Source organism: Calypte anna, chromosome 1 (genome assembly GCF_003957555.1).
Source record: "Calypte anna isolate BGI_N300 chromosome 1, bCalAnn1_v1.p, whole genome shotgun sequence".
Taxonomy (NCBI): domain Eukaryota; kingdom Metazoa; phylum Chordata; class Aves; order Apodiformes; family Trochilidae; genus Calypte; species Calypte anna.
In genome coordinates this window covers 29,009,078-29,032,929 of record NC_044244.1, presented here as the reverse complement: position 1 = coordinate 29,032,929, position 23,852 = coordinate 29,009,078, and the positions used below count along the sequence as shown (strand labels likewise).

Genomic DNA, 23,852 nt, shown 5'->3' with positions numbered 1-23,852 from the left:
AAAACTAGAAAAATTAAAATGTCAAGTTAGTTGAAAAATTACCTGATGGAAGAAAATAGTCTCAAAACATGGTAACTACTAACCTACAAATAAGTGGAAGTATATATCAAAAGCTGATCCATGGGGGTTTTATATAGAATGCTTGCCAATTTGCTCTCATTATTTGGGAATGAGTGCTTGGCATTTGACAAAAATAGTCCTCCTCTATTGAAGTCTGAAAAATATTTCATGTTGTAGTTCATGGAATCATAAAATGTCGGGTTGGAAAGGGCCTCAAGGATCACCTTGTCCAACACTTCCAATATTATTGTTTATATGATATGTCCCAGCACCCCATCAATCTGAGACTTAAAACTTTCCAAAATGGGGGGATCCATCACTTGCCCTGGGAGACCATTCCAATGTCTGACCTCAGAGTGAAAAATTTTCCTCTTGCTTTCAAACAAAATCTCCTCAGGAGCAACTTGTGCCTATTGCCCCTTTCTTGTCCTTATGACTCTTTGTAAATAAGGAGTCTCCATCTTCTTTTTAGCCCCCTTTTAAGTACTGGAACATCATAATAAGATCTTCCCTAAGCCTTCTTTTCTCAAGGCTGAACAGACCCAGTTTTCCCTACCTCTCATTGTAGGCAGGTGTTCCAGTCCTCTGATCATCCTCGTGGCTCTTTGGACCATCTCCAGCCTGTTTGCATCCTTTTTGTACAGCAGGGACCAAAACTGGATGGGGAACACTCCAGGTGCAGTCTGACAAGCACTGAGCAGAGTGGGATGATGATGACTTCTTTGTCTCTCTACTGGTGATGCCCCTGTTGGTGCAGCCCAGCATCCTGTTGGCTTTCCTTGCTGCTGCAGCATACTGTTTGCTCATGTTGGGCCTGTTGTCACCCAAGGCCCCCAGGTCCCTTCCCACAGAGCTGCTCTCCAGCCAAGAGGATCCCAGTCTGAACTGCACTCCTGGGTTATGTGTTCCCAGGTGCAAGACCTTGTTGCACTTCTCCATGCTCAACTTCATAAAGTTGTTTACTGTAAAACTAGTATTTGAAAAATTCATTTTGCTCTTAATGCATGAAGAAAGATCAGTTTAAAAAAAGACACATAAATTTACAGGATAAAGATAGGGAATTTCTTGGCTTCTGTACAGCCAGCCTGTATGTACTTACTGACTACTAACTGCATTATTACATGAGGACAGCTACTGCAATGACCTAATGCATGTATGTGTGTCTCTGTTTCTATTAATTCCTTTCTCTGCTAGCAAAAACTTATGTAACATATCTTGGCTGCTAGAAGATTCTCCACCTATGCATTTGTAAGCCATGCTAACAAGATTATGATGCTAAATTAAATTTGACTCCATTTATTTTGTGTAAAGCTGTCAACAACACCGTTGAGATGTCTGTGTAAATACAGGCCCTGGCCTTCCAACATTTTCCACGAATTCCAGCTCTTGAAAAAGAAAAAAATTTGAAGTTAAGCACTCTGCTTGCAAATGTCAGTTTAAAACAAGGAAGATAGGCGTAGCTGTGTAGGTATTTTATTTTTCCCACTCTTTAGGTGAAGTTGCTTGCATTTGCTATTATTAAAGCCAGTTAGAGTGGAAGGGAGAAGACACTCTAGAAGGGACACAGATGCAAAAATCTCTAATGTTGTTGTAGCCTGCTCTGCAGAAAGACTTCTGAAAAAGAGAGAAAATATGTCCAAGGAAGTCGAAATGTTAATTGTAAAATGTTATCAGTATATGAGGATGGGGTGGGAGGGATATAATTATATTATGAGGAACTGACTAGCAGGTGAATGTTTGTTTCTTAGATGCTTCTACTTCAAGGTACCCCATCACTTGTTACAGAAAGTGAATTCTGGGAAAAAAAAAATGTACATTTCCTTGTGGAACCATTTAGATCTTCTGGTATCTGAATGTACCTTAACAGTCCATCATGGAAAAGTCACATTCTGAAGCTGCTGGTTGTAACCTGTCGTGTCAGCTTCAGAATGAAACACTGCCTAAACTTTATTGCAAAGTTCTAGTGAGAACTTTGCATAATTAATGTCTTTTTAAAAACATGCAGGAAGTGTATCATTCTACAACATTTAACTATAGCTGTACCCCAGAAAAGTTACCGAAATAAATGCCATAAGAATTGCTCAAAACATTAAGTCTGAGTGGAGATATTCTCTTAACAAAGTGTTACAGGAATAGTCTTTCACTTGGGAAATCTTCTGTCTAAAACCACTTTTTCATATCCTTCTTTGTTTACGAGGCAGCTTACTGTAAAATCACACATCATTCCTGCTGACTCCCATTATGCATCCAGTTGCTTTGGAGATTAAGAACTTTTATTTTAAAATTAATTGCTCTAATTACTGTGCTAAGATATATTTGAGAATGTCAGCCTCGGTAGTCTGAGAAATGAGGACATTTGATGAAGGAGATTTGAGTAGGGAGGAGCAAGAATATGATGATTAAGTAAAAAGTATGCAAAGATAAGCTTTTCTTGAGATTTCAGTAATGACTGTGAACTAGAAAAGTGGAGATTAGAGTATTACTGTGGATATCAGATTTCTATTAGCTTCTTGAGACATTAATATTTAGGATAGACATGAGTGGAAAATGATCTTCAAATAAATTATGGGATATTTAAAACCTGTACATTTATGCTGGGAAATGATCCAGTCTTGTAATGAAAGAACAAAGTAGGATTTGAATGATTTTACCGTGTTCTCAAAAAGATTTTAATGCACTTAACTGTACTCTGTGTAGTCTTATAAAAGACATGTATGATACAAACATCAGCAGAACAAGATTTTTATTAGGGTTTGGTTAAACTTCACCTTTTTTCTTCTATTAGTTTTGCTTATTTAACTATGGCATGTTAATTGAGTTACTTAAAGTGGAATAGACAATGCAGTGTTACACTTTTCTTTCTTGCTCAAGAAGGTGAATTATTTAGAATAGGATAGGATAGAATAGACTCATAGGATACAATGGTTTGGGTTGAAAGGGACCTTAAAGATCATCCTTTTCCAACCCCCCTGCATGGACAGGGACACCTCCCACCAGACCAGGTTGCTCAAAGCCCCATCCAACCTGGCCTTGAACACTTTCAGAGAGGGGGCAGCCACAGCTTCCTTGGGCAACCTGTGCCAGTGTCTCATCACCCTCAAATTAAAGAATTTTTCCCCAATGTCTAACCTACATCTCCCCTCTTCAAGTTTGAAACCATTTTCTTTTGCCCTATTGCTACACACCCATGTAAAAAGCCCTACCCCAGCTTTCTTGTAGCCCCCCTTCAGATATTAGAAGGTTGCTATAAGATCACCTTGGATCCTTCTTTTCTCCAGGCTGAACAACACCAATTTCCTCTTCCTGGCTCATAGGGGAGATGCTCCAGCCCTCTGATCATCTCTGTGGCTCTCTTTGGACACATTCCAGGAGCTTTATTTCCTTCTTATGTTGGAGACTCCAGAACTGGACACAGTGTTCCAGGTGGGATCTCACAAGAGCAGAGAAGACAAGATTTAGGAAAAGCTGAACAATTACTTGCTCTAAAGTAAAACTCCGGTAAAAAAATTCTGGTGGTAAAACTTGATACAATTTAGGCAAAGAGACAGTTGTAGTTATCATGAGGTTGTCTTTGTGTCGTCTAGAGGTGAAGAATATATGGTAAGATACAAAAATAAAGAATGAATGATACAAAATATTGAGTAATACAAAAGTGTGCATTTTATAAGTAAAAATACCTGCAATATAACCCTGTATTCAGGATACAGTACTAAAATCATGCTATAAGTTTTCCAATAATGTGTTGACTTCTCTGAATATAATTAAGTTTGCTTTTAGCAAATGGGTAACACACTTCTAAAAATGGTCATTGAAAATATCCCCTATCCTGTTATTCCCTGCATAAAGGCTGAAGCCATGAGAAGGTGACTGATTCTGTCTGCCCTCCTTATCACATTATTACTCCTATTTTTAATGAAGTGCATTACAAAATTCAGAGAACTTCAGACTTTCAGTCCACCTCTTGGCATGAGAATGAAATTTACTACCATATTCTAAGAGAATTGAAGGTTGGAAAACCTGGGGCATGTTAACAAGGAATTTCTGAAATCCTTGCTAGGTAATAGCAAAAGCTGGTGGAGGAGTAGTAGTAGGATATGATCAAAATTAGAATTCTATTTGAAAAATTACAGACTATCTTGGTTTTCAGTCAGAAATACACAGAAGCCCTGCAGCAGCAGATGGAAAGGAGATGGGTAAGTCTGCAGGGTACTAGCGAGACAGAGAGGAGTACTTTTTTTTCTTTTTTCTTTTCTTTTTTTTTTTTTTTTTTTTTTTATAACAATGTTAAATTGTGGAAACTAGGTAAGCAAAATACACACAACTTTTGTAGGTTTCCTATCCTGTCATAGCTGATTAGCTTAAATATCAGATGCAGAACATACAGGGAATATTATAAAGAGTGTATCCTTCTGGGCAAAACAAAGATTTTAATTATGAATACTAGTGGCTAAAAACCAGGAATAGTGATTAATCTTTGATGTATCATACAATCACGGGTCAACCTGTGGAGAAGGTGCTAGTTATGAATTTGAAAATAATGCATTAAATGCTTTCCTTGCATTTGGTAGTAATCTTGAAAAGTGTGTTAAAATTTTAATGCTGTTTGAATTGTTACAGTAATGTAACATGTCCCATTGCATCACCTCATTGCATCAGCAGCACCTGCAGGAAGCTTCCACAGTAAAACTGAGCATTTCTGAGTTTTCTGAGCATTTGCAGTGTCTTTAAGTGCTCACAGCAAGTTACAGCATAACAGCTTTTCCATGATACTTTGTATTTCTATAGATCCATGGAACTCATTTTACACAGAAGTCAGGGCACAACAGAGCTGCGCGGGAGGAAGCAAGCAGTGTAATTATATGTATGTGGAATAAAAGCTTTAATTAAAGTAAGGATGAGAGGTTGAACAAAAATCCGAATACAAACCAGCTGAATTTTGGCACGACTTTAAGTAAAGGTTGCATAAGCTTTTATATAAGATAAGATAGGACAAGTTGGAAGGAAAAGACCAAAGGGTTATTAATCAAATAGAAAGTAGATGCGTTGTCATGATGATATTGTAGTAGTCACATTTCTGTGTGACTGTCAGTGACTTAATCAGTTAATTTGTGTGACTTAATCAGTTCTCCTTCAGAAGCAGAAAATAAGGTAGAATACAGGAAAACTTGCAGTGGTTTCAAGAGCTGATTGACTTTCTCTGATGCCTAGTGATTAGTTCTTGGCACCTTTTTCCTGGAAGATGACTGAGCTTTTACTTTTATGCTTTGCCTGGAGATACTTGGGAATACTTAAATTTGATTTTAGTTTCTACAGCCTTAGAACTGTGACAAGCATTCTAGGTTTAGTCCATTGTGTATCAGCATACCCTCTGTTTATAATTCAGCTTCTGTAATAAACATCAAGACTGTCCAAGGAGACATCATAAAAAAACCCCTGTGTATGGAATTTGGAAAGGACAGAGCATTTATGGGTTTGTGGTTTTTAATTTATTTTACTGATCCTTTTCTTTAGCAATCAGCTTACCAAATTTGAACAAAGATGACTTGTATAAATAGTTTGCAAGGCCTTTTGGCAATAGTAATTTTGATAATTCTTACAGAACCCTGGAGACAGAAATTCAGGGCACTGAGTGGCTAGATTACAGGTTTCCAAAGAATGAGTTCTGCCTTGCCTTGCTGGTGAGAAAAACAGATTATAGAAGTGTCAATGAAGCTGATGTTTAGAACATGAGTCCTGTACAGTGAAGGCCTTAAAGTAGAGGAGTAGATTTGTGAATTTCTATTACCTTGGAAGCATTTGTTCAGTTCTCCTGAATCACATAAAAGAGATAAATAGTTTGTATTTAACAAATAACGTGAATTTTTGATTTTTGAGGAAAGGATTCTGTGACCAAAGGCAAGACAAAATGTGAGGTTTCTGTTCCAGATATTTCTAACCTCTCTTTCTTCAGGGATGAATCTGCTGTTTTGAACAAAAGGTCAGTGTCTCCCTGCAGGGAAGAGCAGTTTAGAGAAATGGTATTGCATTAGGGATGCCTTTGAATAAAACCTCTCTAGAGCTCTGAAACCTGCCTTTTTTTTTTTTTTTTAAGAAGTGATGATCTTTCACAGTGGAGGAAAGGAAACAATTTGTGTGCAAAGTTGAAATTATGAAATGTGTGGGACACCATGCAGAGATTCTACGTAAAAGCAGGTGAAGAATTTTGAAGAAATACCAGAGGTTTTGTTTTGCTTAGGACCTGGTCTTTTCTGGATTGAAAATAAGATATGAGATCAGATACTGCTGATCAACCTGAAAGCTTGAACTGTTCTGATGAATAAATTATTTGTGGTATATAATAGTTACCAGTTTGGTAGTATGAAGTTCTTATCTGTTCCGTGGAATCTTTCTGTCATTCAAAAGGTAGCTTCTTAGTATCTGGAAGAGCAAATTGACTCCATGAACCAAAAATAGATCAATACCATAATGGGCAGCTATGACATAACACCCTTCTGTAGAAATAGTGTTTCACAGGCAATTTCTTCCTGATTTCTAGGATGGGGCAAGATGTGTATAATTTCATAGGAAACCAGGGATAAGATGAATTTGAAAACAGGATTGTATCAGCTCATTGATAGGTAAGTAAAACTGGACTAAAATATTGCTGTAGTTGTTGGAGGAAAAGTGTGGCAAGTAAAATCACCAGAGCTCAACAGCAGACTTAAATATCTGGCTTAACATGTGGTATTCTAGAAGTTTTTAGATACACTACATGTGTCACTTGCTTTGTCACTCCAGGCAGGGTAAGCCTCCAGCCAGGACTGGGGGTTATTTTTTTGGGTTTTTTTGGTGGTTTTTTGTTTTTTGGGTTTTTTTTTTTTTTGTGTCTGAATTGAAGCCAAGAAGTGGATAGACTTGAGAAGAAGAAAAGTATCATATTTGAATGGAAGCTCTGCTTGGCAGAGCTTATTCTGGATCCCGGTCATCATCTGTTATAGATCTATCTTTCAGCTTGATAGAAATCTGAGGTGACAGCATTTCCTCAATTTAGACCTGTTCTGTTAAGATTGGGAAATCATAGTTTTGAGACTTTTGCAGTAGTAAAATAACCAAAGTAGAGGGTATTTAGGTTCAAGACAGAGTGTGCCTTTGACAGTGTCTCCCATACTTGAATATCTAAACTCTGTGAACTGCCCATTATGGATGACAATACACTTTTCCTACAATATGTTGAAAAGGTGTGTGTGTTCAACACAAATTTAATTATACCATCTTGCTTTCCATATAGAAAAGCATAGGATATGTTTTGAGATCTTTGGATACTGGGGGGATATTGATACCAGGTCTGTGTGCACCAGCCCAAGCCCAGCATGACTCTCACTGAATCAAAGCTGAGGTGTCAGATGCTCTGTTGGGCTGTTGATGTCTCTGTGCTCTGATTCTCAGCAGTCTTACTTGCTTGGCTGCACTCTGCTGCCTGGCAGTCTTCCTTGGTTGTCTCTGTGTGTTCAGGATAAGCAGCACTCCACCAGTGAATCTTCCCTAAACCCCACATGCAGGGGTGCATCATGCTGACACAGGACTCACTTGAGATGCAGGTAGATCTGGCACTGGTTAATGGAAAAACTGTCACAGCTGCCCACATCATGAGCTTTGTTTCCAGACTGTAGCAGATGGACCCTAGAGCTGGTTTGACAGGTAAATGGCTCAGGTCTGTCAGGATTTTAGCTTTTAGTCTGAGTAGTATAGACTGCTTTATGGACTTGTGATGGCTCTGCAAATGTAGTTGTGCTCTGTAGAAATTAAAATAATCCGGTCAGACCCCAAGGTGCCTCAGCGTTAAGCCAGTTTGGTTGTCTGCATGTTTGATGCACAGCTCAGGTGACTGAGAATTTATTGTATTTCTGCTTCATTTCTTGATTATTAGTACTGTACATATTTATTTGTTATTATTATTTCTGCATTCAAAATAGGTCTGCTTTGTTGTAATGTGACCAAGTTATTCACCATATCAAATTGGTCAGAATTCTTTTTACATGGATTATTAGTAATAATTTACTAATTAGTAAATCAGGGAAATTATAAATCAGGAAAAAAGGGTAAGCATATACTGCTGTTGAGGTTGGAATTGCAGTGTAGATAGAAATATGGCTGATATTAACTCAGAAGAATGGTAATGCACTCTGAAAAGCAAAAAGTAATAGAGAAGAAGAGGCATAATATTCAGAGCTTGATGTTTAGTGATTTCTTGGAGGCTCAGCAAATAGCTTGGTACAGATGCAACGCTTAGGGCCTAAACCATAAAGTTCACTTCTGTTGCAAACAGCAGATAACCCTTATCTTTTGTAGTATATGCCTCTCTTGATTAGCATTCCACTTAAAGCAACTGACATAGCATAAAAATATAAAGTTTTGAGTAGCTGACTGAACAAGATGTATTTAGGAATGTTTCTGTCTGTAGTTCTGGATTGCTCAGTTGTAAAGTAATTCCCAGTGGTAGAGGCAAAAATGCTTGTAATCATAACGCAGAAGTTTATAGAGCTTCTATCTAAGCACCAGTTAGCTCAGTTGCTCTTGGATGTGCTCAAAAAAACAATTACTGGAGATATATTGATGAAATAAAAGGCAGTGTTAACATTGTCTATATGTATTTAATGTGTAGCAGCCTACAGGAGTCTTTAACTATCTGGTTTTGAAAACCAGTAATATAAAATGTTATATTTTGTTAAATCATCAAAATCAATTTCCTGTTACAGGAATAGTTTCTTTTAAATTTATCTCCTCTGTGAGAAATCCTTCTCTGTATGAATTTCTTCATGGCTGAATGATACGATTCAGCTACATCTACATCATGAACAATTCTATCAAGTTAAAGCTTGATTGGGAGGAATAAAATAACTGAGTGGAATTCTTTGTCACAGCAGAACTACATAGAACCTCTTGATTCCTTTTTAGTGCATCTTCCCAAACATGATTTCTTGGTGGTATTTTTGTCTTAATGAGTTCTGTTCCTTGTGGCATTGATCTTTTCTGTCTGTCTTATTTGGTTTATGGTACTAGAAAAAGAAGTTCTAAACCTAGGACTTAGTTCTAAGATTAATTTCCAAGCTACACTCTAATAGAAATTAGTTTGCCCTCAGAAACTGAAATGGTTGCAAATTGAAAACTCCTAAAATAGTTAACTAAGAACTCTTTCTACCTTCTCTACCCCTTTTTAGCAAGTTTCCATGATCATGGTGGTGTCAACAGCCCTAGGCAATAATGAATTCCTGGTTGAGAAGTTCAGTATCATCTTACTACATAAGTAACATGTCAGATAATTCTCTCAGTTCACTATGTAGTGATGATGGGATTGTCACTTGGCATAGGAACTCTCTGTATCCGTTTCTTCAGGAGCAGCCTTCAGTTCAAGACAGATGGTCAGGTTTGTTTGTAGAACAAGTGATAAGCTTGAGCATCAATTTCACCTTGGTTCTTCTTTTGTTACAAATGAACTGCTATGACAAATGGTTGAAATAGTTGTTAAAAATATCCTCTGTACTCTGTTCATGGCAACAATTGTAGTTGATTGAGTCATTTTAGTGATTTTTGGGCTCTGCTATGTGTTTTCCAAAGCCCTAGCTGCTAGATTCTCCTGAAAAGCATGGCGCCCGGTATTTGCCAGTTGATACAAAGTGGGCATCTTTCACTAAGTTCCTGATATCCATTTCTCTGTGAGTTCATGAGTGAGTGTGTGGTACTCTAATTTTAACCCCAAAGTCCTATTGTGTCGACATTTTTAATACTCTTTATTTTTCCTTCAGTTCACTAAGAACTTGCTGTGAAGAATGCCATTTTATGGTAACTGCCTTTCCCACACTTTGGATTTTTGTAACTTGATTTTCAGTCTGTAACATGAACTATTGCAATCATTACTGAAAATAGAACTTGCTAATGGGAGCTGCCTTCATTTTCTGCTTTTGTTATTTCTCTTGTCACTTCACCTAAGCAAGAACTGCTGATAGCATGATCCTGCGAGCTGGGATAAACAAATGTGTAAGAGCTGATAGTTTGTGTTACTTCAGTAACTGCTTTGTGATTTTAGAGTATCATACAGCAAATAATTTATGCTTTTTCTATTTAACAAAACCCACCAATACAGCAACTAATAAAATCCAAAAGAGTGGCAGGGCAAACATTCTTTTGGAGAAGTAATTTGCATATTGACGGTCTTGAGTGTCGATCAGCTGGAAAGCAGAAGGGCTCTGCAGAGGGACCTGGACAGACTGGAGAGTTGGGCTGATTCCAATGGGATGAGGTTCAACAAAGCCAAGCGCTGGGTCCTGCATTTTGGCCACAACAACCCCATGGGGAGCTACAGGCTGGGGACAGAGTGGTTGGAGAGCAGCCAGACAGAAAGGGACCTGGGAGTCTGGATTGACAGGAAGCTGAACATGAGCCAGCAGTGTGCCCAGGTGGCCAAGAAGGCCAATGGCATCCTGGCCTGGATCAGGAACAGCGTGGCCAGCAGGTCCAGGGAAGTGATTCTGCCCCTGTACTCAGTGCTGGTGAGGCCACACCTCGAGTACTGTGTCCAGTTCTGGGCCCCTCAGTTCAGGAAGGATATCGAGGTCCTGGAACAGGTCCAAAGGAGGGCAACCAGGCTGGTGAAGGGACTCAAGCACAGATCTTATGAGGACAGGCTGAGGGAGCTGGGGGTGTTCAGCCTGGAGAAGAGGCGGCTCAGGGGAGACCTCATCACTCTCTACAACTCCCTGAAAGGAGGTTGTAGCCAGGGGTGGTTGGTCTCTTTTCCCAGGCAACTCTCAGCAAGACAAGAGGGCACGGTCTCAAGTTGTGCCAGGGGAGGTTTAGGTTGGATATTAGAAAGAATTTCTTTCCCGAGAGGGTGATCAGACATTGGAATGGGCTGCCCAGGGAAGTAGTGGATTCTCCCTCCCTGGAGATATTTAAAAAGAGCCTGGATGTGGCACTCAGTGCCATGGTCTAGCAACCTCAATGGTGGTTCAAGGGTTGGACTTGATGATCTCTGAGGTCTCTTCCAACCCAGCCAATTCTATGATTCTATGATTCTAATAGAATCATAGAACCTTCCTTTTGATATTTCATGACTTGAAATTTCTTAATTCCAAAATCTTAAAATAGAGAAATACCTTTGCATTGGAAAGAGTAAAATGGTTCAATTCACATTAGAATCCTTGCGTTCAAATACAAAATAAAAGTAAAATGGAGCCATTTTAAAAACGATATTTCAGAAAATGTAAAAATAATGAACTGCTGAAAATATTTTGCCTGCTTTTCCACTTCTCACCCCGATTTTTAGTTTGGATCAAAACCTGGAAGTCCAGCCTATGGTGTTTATACTGATAGAATGTGTCAGAAGCTTCTGTTGCCAGCTTTTAAAGTATATATGTTCTGACAGCTGTATCCTACTATTATTAATGCAGTATATTTTTTCTGATTAACAACTTGATAACAATGATACACAACAGGAATTGTCATTGCTTTCAATGTATTTGTTTGATCTGAAGACAAAGGTTTTACTCAGTAAGGCCAAAAGTGGCCTTAGCTCTGATACCCCAAAAAGCCATCATTTTCCTTCTGTGACGTGGTTTGTATACTTCAGTATTGCAGTACACTCAGGACAGATCCCCTCATCATTGGAATGGGCTGGGATTGAGTGGTAAAGTGTTTCCTCTGGGAGCTTTACCTTTTGGAGTTCACTCTGTGTAAGTTTATATCTGGATGTGACAACTAGAAGAGGGGGCATTGTGAAGTCTTATCTCTAAATCCTTAAAATAACCACCTATAAAACCCAACTCACTTGTTGGCAATGCTGGTAAGTGAAACAAGAGATTGTAATGGGTTAAAATTTCATATGCTATTTTAATGAAGTATTAGCTGCAAGATAAATTTTTGCAGTGTTTCTTTTTATAGTGATTGTTGATGTTGGTAACTAATTCTGGAGAGCTGGAGACTTGTTATAAAATCCAAGCATTATGTTTGTCTATATATATGTGCATGCAGGAAACCTCGACCTGTCTCTCAGCTGGTTGCCCAGCAGGTTCCTCAGCAATTCATGCCCCCTACACAATCAAAGAAAGAGAAAAAAGACAAAGTAGAAAAGGAAAAAGGTGAAAAGGAAACAACAAGCAAAAAGAACAGTCATAAGAAAACCAGGTAAATTTTAGAAACTTTTGTGGTATTCATAAAACTTATTTTTAAACAGGAAATGAGAAAATGTCCTGCAATTTTATGTTTTACTTTTATGTTTTACTTTCAACATTAGAGCTAAATATTTGTGTGTGAAGTGTCCTTGGTTTAGGGTGCCTGTTAAATCTGAAGAAAACCTGCAGTTTGTAATTTCTACCAGAAGATGGAGATCATCTGAATATCGAGAGAAAGGCTTGGGTATTTTTTTTAAGGGTTACTTGGGTATTTCTCACACCATACAAAACCATAGATAGGCAATTGTATGATATTAATCACTGGGAAAGAGAGGGAAAGAAGTGATAAGCTTTCCAGCAAAATAATAGGAGACAGAGAACCAATATCAGACTGCAGAAGAGTGGAAGCACAACATGTTTATTGTTAACCTTGCAGAACCAGAGTAAATTTTGAAGGGCTGAACTGGGGTATAAGTTAATGTGAAAGGATAAGGTAGGTCTATTACCTTGTGATAAAAATTTCTGTGCTACGTATGGGATGCTGAAGGAAACCTTGGACTTTGAGAACTGAGAACATGAAATATTACAGTAGAGACAAGCAGTTGTAAAAGTCTTGATCTTGCTGTAACACCAGGTGGAATGAAGGTGCAAACTGCAAAATATAAGCAGCATGTTTAACCCCTAAATCATCACTGTCTTAAGCATAAAATTATTGTGGCAACAATGCTGTGCCAAAAGTCTCAGAGTATACGGGATGTGTAATTTAATGAAGTGTAGAAGGAACTGTTTCTTTATTTATTTATTTATTTAAGCACTGTAGAGTAGTCCTTTGGAATTAATTATGCAGCGAAGTAGCAGATGCTTCTCTTGTCCCTGAAACAGGACCATTGGATCGGAACCAGAGAGAGAGACTTGAAAGTCAAGAGAGAAGTCATTAAGAAAGTCATGATTTAGGATTAAGGACACAGAGATGTTGCTTTGGTGTTTTGTTGGTGTGTGTTTGGTTTTGTTGGGTTTTTTTCTTTTTTTTCCTCAGATTTCCCTAGCTCACCTCATGCAGCTCAATTACTTCAGTTATAAAGTATTTGAAATTTACATACTGAGTTTAATTAAGCCAATTAAATATTGTAAATTTAAATATTGATGGTTAAATTGTACATTAAAAATGCAAAAGTGAGATAAGGAAAAGGTAGAACATTTTAAAAATAACAACAAAAAAAAAGATAATCTTGGACTGAAATACCAGTACTGAGATTTGCATTATGAATTGCTATTTTAAATAACTAGGTTAATGTTTGTTTTTTTTCTTTTTTTAAATACTTCAAACAGTTGACTTTTTCACAGAATAGATTTACTATGTAGGATAGCAAGTTACAAATGCTTTGTTAGTTTAAAAAGATTTCTTCAGTAACCTTTGGGAGAGGGGTAGCCTTTTTGCTGTGCCCTAAAACTTGTAAATCCTTGCTAGAAATTATCAGGAAAATCTGCAGCATACTCAGTAAGCTCCAGGCATGGCATTTATGTGGGCTGATAACACTGATTTTTTTTCTCTCCATTCCCATGTTACAGAACAGCAGATTTTCAGTTTTCTCTTAAATTCTTCAGTTGCTCTACTGCAGCCTCAGGGGAGTAAGATGTCAAAATCTTATCTCTTTCTAGTGGAGGAAAGGCACGAGGTGTTTCAACTGAATTGACTGAGAATAAATTCTACTTCAAACAAAGCCAGATGAAAGGGTAAAGGTTAGGGCTCTGCTGTTAGCACACCTGCTAATAGGTGATGTCATATTAATTTATTTTATTGCAGCTTGAGCTAGGGAAAGCTGTGGAGCCAGGTAAAAGTATAAAGCTATGCTGTTCATAACTGACTGTATAAATTCAGCTGTATGGTGACAGTTTTCCATGGCAGTCAAAGGAAAATGGTAAATGGAAAGTACTTGCTTGTCACTCGCAAAAACATGATGGCAAAATATAAGTCAAAGTATTCTGTTCTCTTTGTGTTCTGAAAATCAAACAATTGTAAGATTAGATGAAGAGACCACATCAACACCAAATGTAATGCTCAGCTCTGCATACTTTAAGTATGCCAGGAATACCAGAGGTGTACTGTGAACACAAAGCCCAGTTCAAATAGTATGCTAGCAGTTCTAGAAAGGCTTTGGAATGAAGTAATACCTGCTGCAATGTAGCACTGTCTGTGCTGCTGAATTCAGAAGAGAGACACAGCAGTTTCTTCATTATTGAACATTGTTCTCCACTTAGAATTGTTGCTTAAGGGTTCTGCAGAGACGGATGCATCTCTGGATCACATGTATAGCTTTTTATATCCTCAATAAAGACTTATTTTTTAGAAGTAAAAATGTTCACATGTGCAGCACATCCATATTGATGTGCAGCTACAATATTCATAATGTCAGCTTTTAAATAACCTGTGCAGAAGGTGATGTGTCACGTTCAGCTATATTAATGTAAAACTTATTAGGAAATGCTCTACCATAAATACTTGTGGTACTTCATTTTCCTGTGTATTTCATGCTGCACATAACAGTTTTGTGTACCCGTGTTCTTCAAAGCTCCTAAAAAGTAGAAGGAAAGCAAGATATTAAGAGGGGGGGTGTGTTTTTAATATGATTATTTGCTTTATTTAGGCCAAGATTGAAAAATGTGGATCGAAGTAGTGCTCAGCATTTGGAAGTTACCGTTGGAGATCTGACAGTCATAATTACAGACTTTAAGGAGAAAACTAAGTCACCACCTGCTTCCAGTGCTGCTTCTGCAGATCAACACAGTCAGAGTGGTTCCAGCTCTGACAACACAGAGAGGGGAATGTCCAGGTCATCTTCACCCAGAGGAGAAGCGTCGTCACTGAATGGGGAATCTCATTAAAGTTTATTTCCTCCAGTTTCTTTAGTCTCTTCTCTTCAAAACGTACAGATGCATAACTTATGTCACCTGTTACCACATTTTCATGTCAGATTATTCATGCACAATTGGGATGTTGACTGGAACATAATTTATGCAGTTCTAAAAAAGAAAAAAGTGCAGTGGTAGAAACAATAATTTAAATGCACTCTACAAATGTTTCCAAAGTGTTTCAGACCAACTTTTTAATCTTCATGTGTAAAGATGCCATGAAAATGTGGTTTGAATGTTCATTAAGCAGTGTTATTGGTAAGTCCATTTTCACTTTTAGTTTAGTGAATTCTAACACGACTCTTGGAGTCTCGAGTCTCTACTATTGGCATGTACTGAATTTAAATTTTTATAGTTCAAGCTGCCTAAATATGTATTATTTGAGAATTGTGAAACATAGTTATATGTATGCAAGTCAGAGATCAACTTAATCAACTATTGCTGCAACAGAATTTTCATAATTATCTTCTTAAAAACACCTGCTGGTACTTGGTGTGGTTAAATAGGAAAATGTTATTAAATAAAACATTTGTATGAATTTTTGCCAATGTTTGACACATTTTACTAGATTACTGTTACTGAATTATGTTGATGGGTTTACCAATATTTTTTCACATTTAAAACACTTATTGTCATGTTTACAAGCAAAATAGAAAACACACATTGTAAGTATTGATTGGTTAACCTTACAATTCAGGTAAAGTACTACATTTGTCACTGTACACTGGTATTCTATGTTGTGTAACAAATATTGAACCTCAGATGACTATGCATTTGGCAAAAACTAACATTTGGATATACAAAAGTTTGGAAAAGCTTTAAAAATAACAGAAGTACAGTTCTCATTTCTGCTTAATGCTGTTTCCTTGCCTCAAATTTAATCTAGTGTCCTATAGTCACATTTTCATTACAGGAATATCAGATGTTGCTCAAGAATAAGGAAATAACAATATTATTAATTTCCCGTTCCTGAATCAATTTCCTTAATTTTGATTTGGCCTGGTAGAACACATTAATTTATAAAAAAACTCATGTGAAAAAACTCAGTCCCCCACTTTATAGCATAAACTGTCAACTTTTACACAGCAATATGCTGATACAGAGCAGATTTACAGTCCCATCTGGTATTATGTAAAATCACCAATAAAATATTTTTGTGAATACAGATTTTGCATTTTTGTTTACAACCAATAAGTGTTTTGATACACACATACAATTCACATATAGGTTTTAAATTATAGATTCAGGTTCAGTACAAAAGTCCATTTAACTCCTTTTAGTGAAGGAGTCCACTTTACACTCCTGTGATTCTTTTCTTTTTCATTCAAAATAAATATATTTTTAAGCCAATGTAAAAGTTGGATGGACCTTCTTGGCAGTGAATCCAGCCCCAAATTATTACCAACATATAATACGTCTTCTTAACAGCTAAAACGATGGATTTTTGTAGCCCCTGACAATTGTGATGTTTGGTGGTTTCTTGTAGTAATGTATTTTTCTGTTTTTAGTGCAGTACTTCTACAGGCACAATGGTACTGTTCTACTTTGTAAGATGCTAGTTGTGAAATACAGTTAGTTGCATAAAATGAAAGTCTGATGTGATATCTGAGAACATACATACCTCATTCCTTGGTGTTGCTGTTTAAACTTTTTAGACATCAAATGTTAATTATAGGCTATTTCAGGTGGATAACTACTGACCTGTTTATTATGTATTCTGCTTTATCTTACTAAATAGGATGTCTGTTCATTGCCATTACCTGGCCAAATCTTAGTATCGATATACCAATGCATTTTAAGGTTCTTAAATGTTTTGGGGGCTGGGCTGGTGTTCAGAATAACATACACTAGTTTTGAAAAGAAAAATACATGCTTCCCAACTTTATTTTTTTTGTATTTTATTTTTAGGTGGGACTATTTGCAGAATGTGCTGATGTAATGGATTACAAGAGAGCTGAAACTGTTTAAAGTAAGGAGTTCAATGACAGCAAATCTCATTGCAAGATGTTTTATGAAATGTGTTTCTAATTTAAAATGTAATGAATGCTTAACACATTTCAGAATTCCTTGCAAACAAGTAATAATCTGTTACCAGTAGTTCACTAAATGGGAAGGTATTTTCATTCAACTTTCTGTGAATAAACCACCCAGCACTGCCAACAAGTGGTCTCTCTGTATCTTCAGAAATAAGTAACCATTTGGTTTGGAAGGAAGAGAGAGGATGAAGTGGATTTTATTCTGATTCAACTGTCTCTAGAGAATAATCTCAAAAACATGGTACGAGTGTGGTTATAATGAAAAACAATGCAAAAAAGTCTCATTGTTCTTTATGGAATAAGACATAAAAAAGCAATTTCTAACCACTGATACAAGTCAAACAGGATCTAAAAACTGAGCTGGGGTGGTTTTAACTGAACTATTACATTGCTAGTGTTTACATTGCAATGATGCCTGTTTTGGCATTAAACAAAGTTAAGGTAATTTTTGCCTCTTTTTGATTAAAGGGATGTGTCAATACTGACAGCAAAGTAGACAAATTTTAAGTAGCAATCAGCATTTGACTCTGTTCGTAATGTTATAATTTAAATGAACCTCACATTCGTAATTTCTAAGTAACTTTGATTTGTAGTAAACTCAAGTCCTTTTTCTAACTGTAAATATATTTAAAAGCATCTTTACTCCATTTATAAAAAGTGAAAATTTAATGTTGTAATGTGTCTTGATTAGCTATTTTTCTCTGTGACTGCTCTCTGCATAAGAACTGTTACTTGTTAAACTCTCTATATGCCCCACTCTGCAACAGCCATACGTACATCCTGGGTTGTTCATGAAATGGTGACCCAAGAAAGACAAGTGTGATAGTGTTCAATGTAAATGAGTTCCTTTATGTGTTGATTGATTGTCTGGTTTCAGAAAGGGGGAGAAAAGGGGCAAAATGAAGTATAATTAGTTCGTTGATAAAATGTACAATGATTCAGTCTGTTATCTTTCTAAATTTGCCACTAAATTACATGTGGTATAAGGAAAAGAACAAATATACAGTGTAAGACTAGGATCCTTTTTCCCCCTGAAGTTAACTATGTGTATGGGTGACAAACAGAAGTTGTTCTACTTAGTACCAGGTTAAATTATGCCATATAAAATCTTGATTCTAACAGAAGTGATAGTAAAAAAAAAAAAAAAATCACATTAAAAACTTTGAAATTATTGATATTAAAGTCTTGAAATGAGGAGTATGACTGAAGTTTTAGCCTATTACATGTTTCTTGAGATATTTGACGTTTTGTGGCATAGATTGTAAAATCTGAAAACAGTTTTTGATTTTATAATTTGTGCGCTTTGTTTTTTTTTTTAATATTATGGATAGCATATTTTTAGGTAGCCGTGTAAGATAGAATACTTTTTAGAACTTGTTTCTGTCAGTTCACTGTAGTATTCAGGCAAGTCTTCTAAACTTGACATGAGTGTACGGCTCTGCATCCTAGATACTTTTAATTTTCCTCTCCTGTTTAAAAAACCCAACAGTTTCCCTCATTATGCTGATTGATTATACCTTTGTTGTACAGAGTAGATTTGGCATGGAACTGTCTATTATGTACTTTTTAGATACATCTGGGGTACTTTAACTGTATCTGCTTGGTTTTTTCTGTCGCTTGCCTTTATTTGACTCTGCTTCCTACTTGGGAGACTGGGTATAGTTACATTCAAATATCAGAAACTATATGGAAAAAGAAATATGACTTAATTTCTCCAAATGCAGCAGCAAGTGTTATACTTGTAGTAAATTAGGTCTGTGCTTACTCAGGATTAAGATAGATAAGATTAAAAGTTAATGCTGGTTTTGCCTAGTGGACCAGTCAAATAATGATATTTTGCAAATCCATACTTCTAAATATTAAGATTTGAGTGTGCTGGAAATGATGTTTAAGCTTTTGAATGTTTTTCTTACCTGAAATTATGCCCCAGCTTACATCACAGTGGTCTCAACCTAGCAAAAGCTGTACAGTAAAATCAGTCACACTGAGGAAGCTCAGTGGTTTTCTTTAGTTTTAGCAAGAGGAGAAATTTTCTCCTTGTTAGAAAAGACTTAAGAAATTTGTCTAAGAAACAGTTCAGATATAGAGCTCAGTTTGATGTGTCAAGAAGAGCCTTTATTTTAATAAGAATTAGCAGGATTTAACTACTAAGTTAAAGCTGGCAAAGTACTTCACAAGTTAATTACGAATCAGTGCTTTACAGAAATTATTGTAGCTTTCTGTCTAGAGTGGAGTAAATGGTGCAACAGGAATGGATAGCTGCACACTTGCTAGTAAATGACATTATCCAAGAGCAAGTGACTTTTAAGTGACTTTCCTAAGATATTACACAGCCAGATGCCTATAAACAAGGCCTAGGGGTCCAGAAGTCTCCCCCTCTGTCTAAACTATACTGTGGGATTCAAACTGTGAAAGAAAATGCATCAAACAAATAAATTAGATTCAGATCCTAGAGTCTTAGTAATGCTGAAGCTGTTTGCAGCTTTTGTTCAACTATATCAGTGAAAAGTACTTAAAATGAGCCACCACTGTATAATACTTAATCCCTCAGGAGTTTCTGATCCTAGTCTTGAGCTTTTTATTACAGGCAACAGAGAAGTCAACTGAAAGAACTTGCTCTGTCCACTGACAAGAGGGGGTTGTAAGAGCAGACACCTGAATGAACACAGGAAGTTTTAGCTGTACTTGTAAGGAGTTGAGGGTGCAAGATATAGGGCAAAAGCATGTTCCACAGGTCAAATGAGTAATGATGACATGAGATTGCTGTGCCATTTGAGATCTGTAAAAGACAAAATGGTAACTACCTAATCACTCCTTGTCCTCTATGTTTAAAAAGATGACCACCCAAAAAAAATTATTCCAGTAAGAATACATTTGTTTGCTAACAAAGAATTTAAAGAAGAGTTCCAAAAAGTTAATTATTTTGTGGAAAGTATGGCATATCTTGACAGAGGTAGGAACATCTGAACAAGAAGCCCTTCAGGACTACATTTTCATGGGCCACCTGGAAAAGTGTAATCTTTAGTTTCACTGTTCTCTCTGTATGTATATTGATGTAGAACAAAGTGCTTTTTAAGTGAACCAGCTCCCTTAAACTTAAAGATTTAAAGAAATGTGGGTTTAGACCAGTGGAACTCTTATGTACAATGGAGTTATTGAGAAGACAGTTGAGAAAAAGAGAGTATTAATCTGTTCTTTGATAACCTGCTAATGATGTGCTCAAAATTTTCCATGTGAAGAAGCAAAAGTGGACAGAAGGAAATGTATATAACTAGGGTTAATGAAATTTGGCTCTTTGCTGCCTTCCTAAGCTCACTAGCTTCTACAACCTGCAAATTCTGTTTGGTTCAAAGGCAGTCACAGATGCTTTGTCACTAGAGAAAGGAAGGAGTTGTTCAGTCACTTAGCATCTGTTAAGACAAGTGAGTGGTCAGGCTGATTCTACTTTCTGAATGCCCACTTTGGGATTACAGAGATTTAATTTGATATTTATATGCATCTAATATGTAACTACCAGCCATGAATAATCTATGTCAAGCTGATCCTTCTTTGCACTGAATAAATCAAAATGCTTCAATGCCAGGCCCAGTTCCTGATAGCACAGCTCTCTGAGCAAGAAAGTCTGCTGGCTGATTGAGCATCTCTTACTGTAACAGCTTTCAGCTAAGAAATAATCATGGCAAGGAAAACCTCTTAAGATTACATGTGCTTGTGGAGTATCACTATTCTCACCTCTGAAGAAAACACATTGATTCCTTTTTTTTTCTTCTTTTTTTTTTTTTTTTTTATAGTATACTTGTAGTATAAGTGGATGCAGCGAGTTTGAATTTATTTATTATGCCTGCTTTTGTAAATGCAGAATTTAACTACTATTCCCAGTTCTTCAACTATATTGATTTCTGTAAGACCAGCAATGGCATATAACTGTACTCTATAATTGACTTACTGAGCAAATTCTTGCTGAGCAGACCTACTTAGACCAATCCTGTACACCAGTCAAGCATTCTGGCTGAGGTAGCTGGTATTCTGGGATGCCAATGTCTTGCAAATGTCTTGCTATCTGCATTTCTGCAAATGGTCTGATTCTATTGCTGGGGGGCTTCCAAACAGGGAAATCATTTTGCTTATTTTTCCACCTGATGGAAGCCAATGTTGCCAAGTAACTTGCAGTACCTAGAGGCTTTTTAAAAGCTGCAAGAAAATCCTCTTAGTGCCAGCTGGAGAAAGAGACCCTAGGAGCATGCACAGATACTGAGCACTTTCTAAGCTTTCCTACAGAAATTCTGAGTAGCTAGCTTCTGTTTCTAAAATGTCAAAAACCTTCAAAAACTCTCAGTCCAACAGAAAGAATATAAGGGAGGGAAAGAAAAAAGAAAATGTTGGGTTGTTTTGGTTTTTGGTTTGGTTTTTTTTTCAGAATAATACCTGGAGAAGCCACTATAAAATGGCTTCTTAGTGTGTTTAGTATTCTTATCTCTGTGTACCAAATTGGAAGTGGGCAGCATCCCATGCTTCTTAAAGGTGTGTGTTGCTTTATAATGCTTGATACCTGTTGGTTCAGTGACTTTTGGCCTAAAGATAGATGTGAATTCCATTTTAAATACCATGAATGTATCTCTCTTGGGTACAGGTCTTTTGTTGAAAGGGCAGTAGTTTTGATTAAAGAGCTAGTCAGGAACAAAATAGATTCCTCTTGGACACTTAGACACTACCAGTTTTAAAGGGTCTGATTCTTGGACTACTAGGAAAAGGGTAACATGGAAAGGGTAATAAAAACCCAGACTAGAACAGATGCAGTTTCTGAAAAGTTTTGTGGCCAGTAGTTCATATGGTTGTTTTCAGTCATTATTCCACATCTTGGCCCTTTAATCTTTAAACATTGGTAGACAAATCAAAACTACCAACACCACTGTCAGATGCTCTTTATATTTACTAAGTGCCTTATACAGAGCATCACTGAGGCAGTGGTTGGATTGAAAGGAAGTTTGATAAAAGATCTACTACTCTGGATGGAGCCACAGGTTATCATTTGTAACCAAGGTGCTGATTATAACACACCAGAATCTCAGATTTTCTTGCTGACAGAAGTACCTAATAAGAAACAGTCCAGAAGTTTCTGAGGCTTTCAGTTCATAAAACATATATTCTTTGGAGAAGATTTTTTTTTTCTTCTGGTCAGCTGTGTTAGCCTACTGGAATATCCCAGAACTGAACAAAACTTCTGAGTATTTCTGGATGCTTTCACACTTCTCAGTTTCTCAGTCAAGGATAATATTACCTTTCTTGGGAATGGGTACCTAAGTTGGTTTTATTCATAGGGTTTATGTTGATCCAACAGTAGTTTTAAAGGATTTTATTGTCAGAAAAAGGGCTTGTTGTTTTGAAAATAAAAATCTTACCTGCCAGGTGTCTTCCCCAAAATGAGTAAGTGCCTTTTCTGTTCTGACTCTTAGAAGTATTTACTTTGTCAAATTGAATCTGAATGTCCTGCATAAACCAACTCTGAAGTACTGAGTGTTACCGATGGCTTGAATTCATTTCACTGAAGGAACAAGAGACACGATGTAAGCCACTTGAATTATTTTGAGACCTTCTGTTACCAGAAATTTTGTACCTGCTGTGAGTAGTATACTTCTAAGAACAATGTAACTTTTCAGGAACTTGGTATTGATAGGAAATAAATATTTATTAGAAGAAATATATAAAATAAATATTTATTTACCAAATTAAGTAAGAGAAAATGTTACACCGTGGGAGCAACAGTTAACTTGCTGTTAGCAGTCCTGACTACTTCATAGAAAGTAAAACTGAGGCCCTGAACTCCGACTGTAAAAGAATGCGTGGTATTTGGTGAGAGATTGGGACTGTGAATCTTAGATCCACATTCTAATAAAGTAATTCTTCCTGCCTAAGGTTTTGCCAATTCTCAAACAGAAAAGAAAGCATGAGCAGATATCAGTAGGAGGCCCTCTAGTTTTATTGGTGCTGCTTTCTAACTCTAGAGGATTTTTTAATTTTATTTTATTTTATTTTTAAACTTTGCTCAGGACTGGTACAGCTGAAAGTATATTTTCCCTTCATTCTTAAGCCTAGACTTTGAATGGAGTTTCTCTGAGACACTTTTGTAGTGAAAGCATATTCCCTACAAACATTGAAGACAAAAATAAACATCTCTGTGAATGAATGATTGTGTGTGGCTGTCATTTTTTTAATGTATACAGATTTGTTATAGCAATTCTGAAGGTGCTCTAAGGGAAAATAAGGACTATATTTGTCTACACTTAAAAGATCTGTGTATAGCAGTGAGAAAATACAGTTTGCATCATGAGTTACCACAAATTTTCTGTCTGATAAACTCTGTTCAATTCCAGTTAAGCACTCCTTTAACTAAAGATAACAGTACATTGCATTTAGCTCAGTGTATAGTAGCCCATTAGCACACTGCCTTAAAGCGACCCCTTCCTGACCTTGGTTCAGAGACATTATTAAACAATTTAAAATTCTGAAAGCTTGGCAGAAAAGCTGGGGGGGAAGTGGCTGGAAGGAAACATTAGGAGTCACAGTGCAAAGATTTTTTTTTTTCCCAGAATAAATGCCACACAATATCATGTAATTGTTTTAAAATTAACTCTATAGTTGTCTCACATTGTTTGATAAACATATAGTTTCAAATTGGCACAAACAGATGTGTTAGAAGCCC

At 36.7% G+C, this 23,852-nt stretch overlaps 1 protein-coding gene across 2 annotated transcripts in view; it reads left to right on the top strand.

Moving 5' to 3' along the window:
* YAF2 (YY1 associated factor 2) overlaps positions 1-23,336 on the top strand; it is a 38,589-nt gene extending 15,253 nt beyond the window's left edge. Inside the window, exons 2-4 of one of the 2 annotated variants that reach the window (XM_030446398.1) lie at positions 6,596-6,677; positions 12,067-12,219; positions 14,852-23,336. In XM_030446398.1, the coding sequence (XP_030302258.1) occupies positions 6,640-6,677; positions 12,067-12,219; positions 14,852-15,089 (429 nt within the window). In that variant the 5' untranslated portion in view covers positions 6,596-6,639 and the 3' untranslated portion in view covers positions 15,090-23,336. The remainder of the gene's footprint in view (positions 1-6,595; positions 6,678-12,066; positions 12,220-14,851) is intronic. The other variant, XM_030446390.1, reaches the window with a different exon arrangement.
* Positions 23,337-23,852: the final 516 nt, after the last annotated feature.